The sequence below is a fragment of the Dermacentor andersoni genome, chromosome 2, assembly GCF_023375885.2.
Source record: "Dermacentor andersoni chromosome 2, qqDerAnde1_hic_scaffold, whole genome shotgun sequence".
Classification (NCBI taxonomy): domain Eukaryota; kingdom Metazoa; phylum Arthropoda; class Arachnida; order Ixodida; family Ixodidae; genus Dermacentor; species Dermacentor andersoni.
Genome location: NC_092815.1, coordinates 182562538 through 182575052, shown reverse-complemented (window position 1 = coordinate 182575052; position 12515 = coordinate 182562538). Strand labels below are relative to the sequence as shown.

The 12515-nt window shown below is 49.1% G+C and overlaps 1 protein-coding gene across 3 annotated transcripts in view; it reads right to left on the bottom strand.

Moving 5' to 3' along the window:
* Positions 1 to 12515, bottom strand: part of LOC126540850 (uncharacterized) — a 55967-nt gene that overhangs the window by 30955 nt on the left and 12497 nt on the right. For all 3 annotated transcript variants that reach the window (XM_055075991.1, XM_050187677.2, XM_072286292.1), the window contains exon 3: positions 4172 to 4285. In XM_055075991.1, coding sequence (XP_054931966.1) covers positions 4172 to 4285 — 114 coding nt within the window. The remainder of the gene's footprint in view (positions 1 to 4171; positions 4286 to 12515) is intronic.

Sequence of the window (12515 nt, the reverse complement as noted above, 5' to 3'; positions counted from 1 at the left end):
AACACTAAATTTCTAACCTAAATTGTTGGCTTCCTGTCCACAGATATTAGCCAGACGTTGCAATCACTTTGCTTGTTAGCTAGCAACACAATGTCGTCCGCATAAAATAAACCTGGAAGCTGCTCCTCTACTATACTGTACCCGCCCGCTCGTATCAGAGATTAAATCCGATATTACTTCCTTCTAGCGCACTCCCCAGCCTCACCATGTACATCATAAACAGCAATGGGGATAGAGGGCACCCCTGCCTCAGTCCCTTCTTGATATCGACTTTCTTCTCGCTCCTCATCCCTTCCCATTCAACGCAAGCAGTAGTTTCTAGGTAAATCTCGCTCAAAAGCTGTAGCCAATCGTCACCGAAACCTCCACCTTCCCGAATATTCCACAAGATGTTGTGGTCTATGTTTTCATATCCTCCTGTAATGTCTAAAAAGTCACATATAACAGTCTGCTTTCTACTTTTGATATTTCAATATACTGAGTAAGAACAAATAAGTTATCATCTAAACGCCTACCTATTCTGAAGCCATTCTGAAGTTCTCCCAAAATTCCATTATTCTCTGTCCATGCTTGCAGCTTTAATTTGATTGTCTGCATTGCTAGCCTGTATATTACCGATGTAATGGTCAGCGATCTATACGAGTGACTTCTATATCCCCCCCCCCACCCCCCTTACCTTTATAAAGTAAATTCATTCTACTTTGCCACCAACTGTGTGGTATTCGTCTATTTTTTCCTCTGTTCTAAAGTTTTTCCACTGCTTTCACCAGAGTTTCCTTACTTGTTGGTCCTAGTTCATTAATCAGCCTAAAGAGCATCTCGTCTAGCCCTATGGCTTTGCAGTAAGGAATCTTTTCTTCGGCTTTTTTTCCATTTGAAATTTGTGAGCCCCAGCTCCTTTTCCATCTGGTTCTCCTTCGTGCTCTTTTTTTCTGCAAATACAACCTCGTCATTGCCTTGGAAAGATTTGACTTATTTTTCGGATGTAATTTATTGCCGCTTCTCGTTCCAGTGTGTTTCCATCTTCGTCTAGGATAGGCTGTTTTATTTTTGTTGACGTCATGCCTAATAATTTTATGTGGTTCCAAAGTATTCTAGTTGCGGCATTCTTTTTCTCACGTATTTCTGACAACCAACGTTCACTTCCCCGTTTTATCTTTGCTTGCACCAGTATTTGAACCATAGACTTTTTGTTCCGGTATATATCCAATTTACTGGCTACTTCATCCTGCGTAAACTGCGCCGTCTTTGCCTGCCTGTGCTATCGGGATGTTTTCTATCGTTCAGCGATCGCTTCTCGTAACTCCCTGTTCCACCATCTTTTCGGTTTCTTTTTTCCTTTCCAACGAACATGTTGGCTCTCTTTCCGTATTTCTGCCGTTATTACACTTGGAAACATTTACTCCCCCTCTTTACCATCTGCAAAGTTCTTCCTCGACTCTAGTGACTATATATTTGTTATTTGTTCAGCGTTCAAATGTGGACTGGCCATCTTGCACTGCTTGCTCTCTTTCCCAACTACATATCCCATTTTCAAAATGATGCGTTTATGGTCACTCCCTATGCTGCTATACCCTTCCTCGTCAATGACCATGTCTCTCAACTTAACATGGATTTGCTCTGTCATCAGACAGTAATCAATGGTCGATTGCCGGTTTCCCACTTCCCACGTGATCTGCCCTTCCCACTTAGGCCCTGTATTTAGGATAACGAGGTTATGTTGCTCATAAAGGTCTAGCATTGACTTCCCGTTGTTGTCGGTATAGCAATCTAAAGCCTGTATGTGGCGCACCGAACGCACGTTACGCGCGTTTGGTTCGCCACCTGCATGACTACCGACCACACGCGGGGCGCTTTCTCCGCGTTGCATAAACCGGCGGTGTGTAACTGGAAAAGCTGCTTAATGTAGGTCTGCAAACGCAACATCTTCCACGAGCACGCGTGGGCTGAGGACGAATAACAAAGAGCGATTGTATTTTTCAGAACTCGGGGAAAACAAACACCGCGAGAATGGCGCGCATTTATGAATCGCGATGTTCAGACGCCAGCGGTATTATTAGCGAGCGGCATAACATTAATATTACGAAGTTATCGAACCGGTTCCTCGGCAGGCACTACACACTAGTGCAAAAATTACTAAGTAGGGTCAGCATAATTAGATAGGCTTCTCCGCAAACACTGCAATGAACCGATTCCGCCGACTACGATTCGTGGCACGGCGCTCCGAAAGGACAGGGGATCGCATTACGAGACACAGAGATACAGATATAAGACATCTAGGGGCGAAACTCACAAAGCTAATAGTTCGTAAGCGCCGTTAGTCATTGGCCAGCTGCCTTCACTAAGAAAATATCCAACGCGAGGACTGGCTGTGATCTGCTCTTACCTGTGATCTGCACTTACGAAGGCTTTTAGCGTATTAAGGACGTTCTTGTGAACACGAGTGCCGATGAAATAGCAGGCAAGTGGAAAGCGCTGCCACGACTTTGCATTTAATCGCCCTATTGGGATTCAGGATACTTTGGATTCAGGTACACTACCTCTGAATACTTTCAAGTATTCAGGGCGAGTATATGCGCATGTTACTTGCTCTCCTGTCTCTCGTGCTAAGTTGTGTTGTAGGTATCGTTTCAAGAAACACGTGGTGCCGAAAAACCGATACGAAGTGATGGCTCACGTTCAAGTGGGCATTTGCGTTACTCGATAGATAACAGTTGCTCTATGGGGAACCAGCGCTGGATAGGCGGCGCGTCGAAAAGAGTGCGTTGCGCGCCGCCCTGGCGACGAAACGCGGCATATTCAAGCCTCTCGACCAGACGACACGTCCGCGGCCGTTTCATAGTTCGCACATAGTGTTTGTATGTTTCCGTTTTCGTGCCGCTTCAAGTCGACAGCTTTCGTAAAGAAGCTAGCGCCATCAAGTGAAGAAATGACGAAAGAAGCTTTTTAAGCGTTATATATTTTTCACATTCTGTCGCAGAGAGCACGTGCGTTTATTTAACGGTTGCGCCGTGTGCCGTTCCCATGCTTGTGTGGCAGCCTGCCTCGCAAATCTAGTAGCTACGGCGCCGGTCTTGCTGCGCTATGGTTTCGGAAGTATTAGTTGGCCTGAGGACATTCCAAACTTCTCTGGCTAGACATAAGAAATTCTGATGTTACTTGGCCACAGCAGTCAATGGAGAAGAAAGCTTTATCGCATCAGCTGACTCGGGGAAGCAAAGGTTTGAGTGCTCCGCTGCTCGATTCGTAACAACCCTGGGTACATTTAGCACTCATTACATAATTTTACCGAATGCATCTCAGTGCCGAGTCCTCATCCGCATGCGCATATTTGAAAACACATAGGCGGCTTAGTCGCGCGTGCGCCAGCAGTATGCGCACACAACTCGTATTACAAGGCAGCATCCTTGCCACGTAATTCTTGTCAATGAATGGAAACTATTTACCTTTCGTATCGTTCGCTTGGTGTGGTGGCATTGGAATGAGCTTGGCGGTGGTATTGCGAAGGAAAAATGGTCGGTACGCATGCCGGATAGTGCATGCTATTGCTCATTTTGTTTCCGACGAAATGCCGACTGCAGATTCTGCTGTTTGGAACTGGCTGCCACAGCTGACCGTCTTCACTATCGGATAAACCAAGCACACACGCGAAATTCGATTTAGAAATCAGCCCGACATCGCTTGACAGGGCGACAAGACGGGAACTTACTCCGCTCGCCTGACTGCTTGGATGCAACGCCGCCTCCGCTCTTGTTCGTAGGGTTTAGATGGAAAAACGCAGAAGGATACATCCTCCCTCATTCCGACGTAGTTGTGACACTTGTATACGCAAGAGTACCGTCGGCGTCCTTTTGTTTTCCTTCGACTTTCAGCGCACGCAACACCGCTACCAGTAGCAATTTTCGTCCGCGGGAGCGGCAGCATTGTGCACGTTCTGACCACCAGGGTGGCGCTGCAGGCCTCGTAAAAGCTCCAGCGCTGGTTCCCCATGGGAGTTCTGAAGCCCTTGAAAGCTAAGGTGATGCTCAGCTTGCGATTCTTGCACGGCAAAGATGCGGCGTGCTCTTGAAAAAAAAAAAAGTTGTCTTCAAGCGCATTCAAAGGGAGACGGAAATTGGGAGTAACGCCAGTTCTACTCCGAGTGTAATATATTGTGGTGTTTGCTACTCACGAATCGAAGGCATTGTCAAGTCCACTTGCAGTGACGTTATCGGGGACAAGCGCGCTACATTCCCCCATCCCGATCTCGCACGCCAGGTTGGCGAGCAGGACAGGTGCCTTCTGACTGTACAAGAGAAAAACGAGTGGAAATTAGGCCATCAGGAGAAACTGAAGCACGTTGCGCTGCACTACCGGAGTTTTACGCAATTTAACGTAACACACACACACAGACACACACACGATCAGTGTGAAACAAAAGAGAAAACAATCAGTTGATTCCTTTCTAGAGCAACTGGCCATAGCACGAAAGTGAAACGTGTGTCCTAGGAAGCAGAGACATTTTAAATGCACAGCAATAAATGTGCTCTATTTCTTATTTTCATTTTCGCGCGAAGCAATCGCAGCGATAGGAAGCACGCGAGGACTGAGCTTAAACAGCACACCGAGGAGACCTTCCAGGCGACCGGCCCTTCGGGGCCACTTTGCGTGTGTGTTCGCAGGCTTCTTTCCCGCTCTGAAAAACGCGTATATGTAGCACGTATTGAGCAAAACAGAAAGCTGTATCGGTAATTTGTCACATCGCTCTACAATTTTCTCACTGACCCTTTCATCAAAGTATAATATTTGAGAAACTGAATAATTCATTAAGACTAATGTAATTATTAGGTCTCCCAACTGTCATGCAGCTACCTGCAAGGTAGCGGGGCGCGATTCCACTTCTCCTACCGCAGCTACGCATAGACCGGCAGCGCGCTTTTATCTTGGAGGTAATGTGCGTTGGGTTCGAAGGCTAGCCGATCTTAGAAAGCTTATGGGTTCGCGGGTGCTGTGTTGTCACATGCCCAGTTCGTCTTGAAGCGAGAGGCAGCGCCAATGGGAATTCATCCCGCCGTCGTGCTGACAGCGGGTGTCCGCGGTTATTGAGTGAGATGCGTTCATGATTGCGAGAACGTGGTACCACGCTTGGTAATTTAGTTAGTAAGCGAATGTTTGCAAGCTTATACGGCCGATAAAACTAATATCCTTACTTCGTATAGCCGTCTAATGACTGCTGTCGCAATCAATGCTTCGCCTTTCGGCTGATATAGCGAGTTTTTTTTTTTTTTTTGTTTATCTGTCTATTCATGTACAAGGTGATACATTTTAGGTATTGCGAAAACTTTAAAACCCTCCTGTGACAGATAATATAATTCTTCTCCTTGAGCTGTATTATCGAGCACCAGTTTTCCCCAAAGTGAGGAATGAAATACATGGGCGTTGCAGTTACTTGATTTGATGCATAAAACAGCGTATGGTTAAAAAAAATTAAGTGGCAGAGCGCATTTTTACGGCAAGTTTATGGCGCCTATCTCCAAATTGGCATCGTTCAGTAAATTCATTCTATTTAGACACACCTTGCAAACTCACTGGTTACAATTGGTAAATTGCAATACGCCGTAATGTAATAAATTCGAAATATAATTAGCGAATGTTTGTTCATTAGTTAAATATGTGTTTCGATTTCTCATACAAGTAATCTCCGCCCCTCCGAATAATCCAGTTCAATGACTAGAATTATGGTATCTGCAATAAGCTATTTTTCAAAATTTTATAAAACTTAAAGATAATTACGCCGTACTATCTGTTCATGTGACTTGTGCCAAAATATAAATATGCAAGTGCCACTTAGCTGGACAAAACCAACGCAATGTTTGCATTCGCATGAATAAAGTCAGACAATTTTTTTTTCGCCTAATTGAATGGTTACTATCACTTATCAACTTCTCAAATAATATTTTGAGAGCACAAGTATGTACATGTGGTTATATATGGGTCACTGGGTGCATGCGTGTGTTCATATGAGTACATAAATATAGGCCACTCGGCCTGTGCTGGTCTCCAATGAACCTTTCCGATGCCAACTTGGGTCCCTGGTTAAGTGCCCGCAGGTGTGTGACGCTCTTCAATGGACGCTTTTGTCGCCAACTAGGGTACCTGGGTATGTGCCTCTGGGAACGTGGCACTCTACAGCGAAGAAAAATATCCCTTAAATTTCTCCGATGCTGAGTGGAAACAAGCCCACGCCACAAGGGTTCCTCAAGGACGGCAACTCGATGCATTACCAGGCTGCACCACAAATGCACTGTGTGTATGCCGCTTTTTAATAAAGGCTTTTCTCGCCAACGCTTTAACGAGCTGCGCCATTAACGCTCCGGGTATGTGTCACTCTTCAATGAACCTCTCACCAACTTGGGTCGCTGAGTGTGCGGCCGAGCGAGGGAACGATTCTCAGCGTTCGCAGACACCGACGCGCCACGCTTCTCGTCTCGGAGGCTACGCGCGGGCTTCTCGGCAGTGCTACTAGATGGCGCAGTGTGTCCAGAAAAAAAAAAGGAGCGCGATAGAGGAGGGCGGTTGCAGCATGACGCGTTTCTCAGGCTTCGGACGCACCCGCGCACCATGCATTTCGGTGGTCACGAGCAGGATTCAGGGCGGCCGCGGTGCTAGATGGCCCCGAGTGTTCCTAGAGAAGCGTGAAGGAGGAATTCCGCCTGCAGTACACGCCTCATGTGTGGCTCGTTTCGACGGTGGCAAAGCGTGGCGTCGCTATATTGATTCAATGCTTCTGCATTACCGTAGACAGTCATCGTGAGATGGGTTATTGCCGCAGTTTTTACAGCGCAGCAGTATGCGGCTCCGATCCGGTGTTTCGGCACGTCTGTGTGCAGAAACTACAAGCGCGTGGGCCGATCCTGCTCATAGTGCAGAAACGGTCCAAGCTCAGTGGCGCAAATCCCTGCCGGCTCGGGAACTGTAACGCGCCCTTGAACCACGCTTATCACACCTGGGACCCAAGCAGGTCCCAGACGAAAGGGTAAGGACAGATATTTTTGAAGAAAGACATGTTTTGTAGAACTTTTTCAAAAAGGACCGCTAAAATTCTCGGCGTCAACCACGCGAACGCGCGCATGCCACTGCTCACGCCTTCGTCGTCGTTGTCTTCTTCCACAGCTTGTGTACGTTGGCGCTTATTATTCCAGCGTGGAATGTAACTTGTCCCAATTGGGAGGCCGAGTTTGCGGGGGTATGAGCCATTCATTGTCCTAGTGACATACGAGCTTTATTAACAGAGGTGATACGCGAATGTGTGTGCGTACCTGTATCGTCACGATGACCACAGATTAAGTCAATAAATATTCGTACTTTTGTTCAAAACTCTGTGTCACCTCTGTGTCGTGCGCTAATCAGCTTCGCTGGCCACCCACCTTAAGAGCGGGATTACTCCATTTTTTTCGAGAGCTTCCAAAGAATATTCTGCACTGTCGGATATCAGATATTATAAACAGACATACATTAGCGAAAGGGAAATGTGGCTTCGTTAAATACGAGTCAGTCGCATTGCTAGAATAGAAATACTACATAATTCTAAAGCTTGAAAATAAACGCAATGTACGCGGCGCATTTGTATAAACTTCTCTAAGGCTTTCGAGCTTGAATATCGCAGTATCTTACTCAGCAAGCTTAATATAGGGGGTATTTGGGACCAGGCTTCGTTATTATTAAAATCCTACTTACCACAACAAAAACAGAGTGCGCAAATAGATAATGCCAACTGAGACTCCGAAGCCGTCCCCTGCGCTGTTCCGGAAACCAGTTTTCTGGGACCCCTTCTTTAACTTGTACCTTAAATGGCAACTCCGATGATTTTTCGACCATGTCAAGGTAATGGAATGTGTAGGTTCCGGAGACCTCCTGTTAGGCGCGTGATACTATAATTGGTCTGCAAATTCGAACTTTAAGTAGCAAGGAAAACAAAAGGCAGAAAGCCAAACCGATACCTCACCAAGCAGCCGAGCGAAACTCCTCATGTGTAAAACCCATTAAACTTTGTAAAGTAGCGACATTCTCCTCCTCCGCCTTCACTTCTCCTCGTTTCTCCTCTCTTTCACGCTCCCTCCTCGACCGTACCGCCGCCTACATTGCTCGAGCGTAGCAACGGCGCCAACATGCGCTCCTCGCCACTCCGTAGACGCTCCTCGAGCAAAAATGGCGCTGATGCACGGCGCGAGGGCCAACGTGATGCTGTTAAGCCAATAGCGATGCGGCATCGGCCTCGGCCAGATCGCGCGAGGAGGAGGCGGCATTCTTCAAAGCGTGGCAGTACTTTACGAAGTTTAAGGGGCTTTGTTCATGTGATGTCATGAGCACCCCCAGCGGAGAAGGCGTGCAAGGCATGCCGGTCTCGCCCGCTGGGCGAACAAAACCAGCGAAGTGTAGACGTTCAGCTGATTCATGACCACGCCCAACCATCGGCATGACGGAAGTGTTTGTAGCGACCGCCCGTCACTTCGTTGTCCCCGCTTCTTGAAAATGCAGTTTGCCTCTCCGTGGGGGTCATTGCAACCTGTTCGCCCGACGGGGGCGCCACCAGAGCCACTCGCGAAACCTGCTTTTCTTCTTGAGCAAAGCCAGCCGTCTGCCCGCTCTCAGCCTGTCAAAACGTGTATTACTTGCCTCCGCTAAGCCGAGCTCTCAACAAGTGGTGACCCAGGACATACACGTTTTTTTCTTTTTTCGAACACTAGCCATGGACGACGGTGCTCTTACTCCTGCTGACAGAGATGGCGCCACAATTACGTCTCCTGTCATCGCCACAGAGCTTCAGCTTCCCAGCCTTTGGCTCAAGAATCCTCAAGTTTGGTTTATGCAAGTAGAGGCCCGTTTTCAACTCTAGCACATCACAGACAGCAAGGTACCTGCACGTCGTCGTCGCATTACCCTCCTACAACGCCGATGCCACAGACGACTTGCTAGCGGGTACGCCTTCGGCCATAGCATACGACGACCTGAAACGCACGGTCCTGCCGCGCCTCGAGCCATTGGAACCTAGCAGGCCCCAACAGCTCCTTTCCGATAAACTCGGCGACCAACGACCGTCACAACTTTTGCACGGGTCGCGTCAGTATTTGTGGGCGGCCTCTCCACAAAGAGCCAGTTTCCAATTTTGCGTGAGCTTTTCTTGCGGCACTGCCCACACGTATGGTGATGGCGGGTTCCGACGAGACTAGTCTCGATCGGCTAGCTGCACTAGCTGAGCGCATATGCGACTGCTCGTCTGCGTTACAGCTACCTATCACCACTGCGAGAGTATCAGAGCCAGGAGACCGACTCTCGCGCCTCGAGGAAACAATCGACCGCCTTACCAGTGGACTGGAGAAGCCGATGACGAGTGGTAACATTGGCGACCAATTTCGGCGCAACCATTCGTCTTCACAGTCTCGCAGCGCACCTGGAGACTCGCCGCGGCAGTTGCGTTGGTACGACCGTCGCTTTTGCGAACAAGCAACTCGCTGCATTCAGCCCTGTTCGCGGACGGGAAACGCACCGGCCAGTCGCTAACGACGGCATGCGACATCGGCCCTCGCGCAAGCCGCCCATATATTTTTCGTAGTCGACCGCATCTCCGGCACCCGACTCCTCGTCGACACCGGAGCCGGGCTGTCTATCATTCCCTCCACCGCCGCTGATCGCCGACGCGGCAAGTCCGCGCCTATGCTCCACGCAGTGAACAACACTGCCATCGCATCGTATGGCCTCCGGGCAATAACGCTAGACATCGGACTCCGGCGCTTGCACAGATGGGTGTAAGCTTGCACAGATGACGTAAGCTTTGTCATACAGGGAGCGGACTTTCTCAGCACGATGGCACAGACTTGAGGCCGCTGGGATACTTCTCAAAGAGCTTTAAACCTACAGAAGCTCGCTACAGTACCTTCGGGAGGAAGATGATCGCCATCTATTGCGCTGTCAAGCATTTCACATTTATTCGTTATTCGTGATCGCCGGCGTAAGCTTTGTCATACGGGGAGCGGACTTTCTCAGCCATTTCAACTCAGATGTGAGTGTTCGCGATCGCCACCTAAATGATGACGTCAAATTACTTAACCTGCAGTCCAACATCACCTCATCTGGCATCTGTAAGTTTCGGCCGGTCTCAACGTACAACAAGATACTTGCTGAGTACCTGCAACTCATGAAGCCCTGAAACGATGCGCTGCCCGTGAAACACAAAGTGACGCATCATATCATCACTACCGGCCCACCTGTTGCCGCGCGGCAAGGAGGCTTGCTGGACAGAGGTTGAAGTCACCAGGCGTGAGCTCTAACACATGCTTCAGCTCAGCGTTATTGGTCCTTCCCCTAGCAAGTGGTCATCACTTCTCCATCTGCCTTGCGGCGATTTCCGAGCTTTGAATGCCGCCGCTACTTCAGATCAATATCCCCTTCCCCACGCACATGACTTGGGCGCTCGTCTCACAGCAACCAAAATATACAGCACGACTGATTTGGTGAGCGCGTACCACGAAATTCCTGTCGAACCCAACGACTTTCCGGAGACAGCAATGACTATTCCATTTGGCCGATTTTAGTTTTCCCGTATCCCTTACGGTTCGAGGAATGTGGCGCGACTTTTGAAAGGTTCGTGGACGTGGTTACTCGCGGACTCGCATTCATTTCTGTCTACCTTGACGACATTCTCATGGCAAGTCGCACAGACGAAGAGCACAAAGAGTACCTTCGCCATCTGTTTGAGCAACTGGATGAACACGGCCTGGTCCTGAAGCCACAGAAATGTACTATCGCAGTTGAAGCCCTGGATGTTCGCGGCCATCACATTTCACCCCAACGCACCAAGTCGCCGGAACCATGGGTGCGGGTAATCGAGGACTTCCCCTCTCTAACCTCCTTCCGAAAGTTGCTCGAGCTTTTGGGGCTCATGAATTTTCACAGGTGCTTCATACCATGCCGTCTGCAAGTTCTTCAGCCGCTTACCTACCTGCTGCGTCGCGACTTTAAAGAAGCACCTACTTTCCAGTGGTCCTCGGAGCACAACACTCCTTCCAGGAAGCCAAAACGCGGTTTACGACTACAGTGGTGGTGAATCATCCGTTGCCCGACGCGCCAACTCGCCTTATGGCAGTGGGTGCAGCAGTGACCTTATGACCATGGGAGTGGGTGCATCACTGCAGCAGCACGATGGCACAGACTTGAGGGCGCTGGGCTACTTCTCAAAGAGCTTTAAACCTACAGAAGCTCGCTACAGTACCTTCGGGAGGAAGATGATCGCCATCTATTGCGCTGTCAAGCATTTCAGTTTATTTATCGAAGGCTGTAGCTTTTGTATTCTGACCGACCACAAGCCATTAACGTTCGTTTTCAAGAACAACAGTTCTTCGTATTCAGAACGTGAGCTTCGGCAACTTTCTTTTATCTTCGAATTTTCTACGGACATCCGCCATATCTCTGGGACCGAAGATCAGGCAGCTGACGCACTATCGCGAATCGACGCTATGCCTGTTGGCCCCGTGTGTTTCCAAGCTCTAGCCTACGCCCAGCCAAACGACCCTGAGTGGCGTCCATTGCGGGAAAAAGCATTGTCGATCCAGATTGCGTAGGTGCCGCTTTACGCAACCACATTGGCCACGTGCGACATATATCGCAGGCAGCTACTGGCCCGTTCGTTCCCCATCACCTTCAGCGGCCGATATTCGATTCGCTGCACGGGCTAAGCCATCCCGGCATCAGAGCGACACAGAGGTTTATCACAGACCGCTTCGCCTGGTCAGGCATAAACGAAGTTGTTCGAAGCTGGGCAAGAAGCTGCCAAGTCTGTCAAGCCGTTATAGTGACCTGGCTCACGCGTTCAGTGGTGCAGCAGTTTCCACCACCAGAGAGCCGTTTCGATCTCATGCATTTAGATTTGCCGGGGCCTGTTCCGCCCTGCCAAGGTTTCAAGTACCTCCTTACGTGTGTCAACCGGTAGTCAAGTTCGCCTGAGGTGACCCCTATACTAGACATCAGGGCCTAAACAGTGGCGGAAGCATTTGTTGCTACGAGGGTGTCGCGGTATAGTTGCCCTTTGCGCATAACTACTGACCGAGGTCGGCAGTTCCAAAGCTTCCAAAACTGGAGACGAAAATATTTTGTGCCGACGGAACGAATAGACGGACGAACATCGACCACAGCCGGAGGGTAGCTATATACAGCTTCGCTGAAAACTCCCTGGTGTCCTTAGGTATCGCCTATGAGACGCAAAGGCGAAAGCCAGCAGTGGATGATGATGACGACACGAACGCTCGATCAGTGGCACGAGCGCGTCTCTGTGACCATGTGATACTTTTGCAGCAAAGCTGTATATAGCTAGGTTCTGACCAACAAATAGTTCTTATCAAAAGTGCGTGCGTCCACAGGGCGGGTAGAAAAAAGTCCCGTCGACACAGAAAATGGTGGGCCGGTCCCAAAGATTGTGCAATACAAGGCCGACCTGCGGCGGAGGTATTCCATCCACCAATAAGGGTGGATGAAGGAGGATT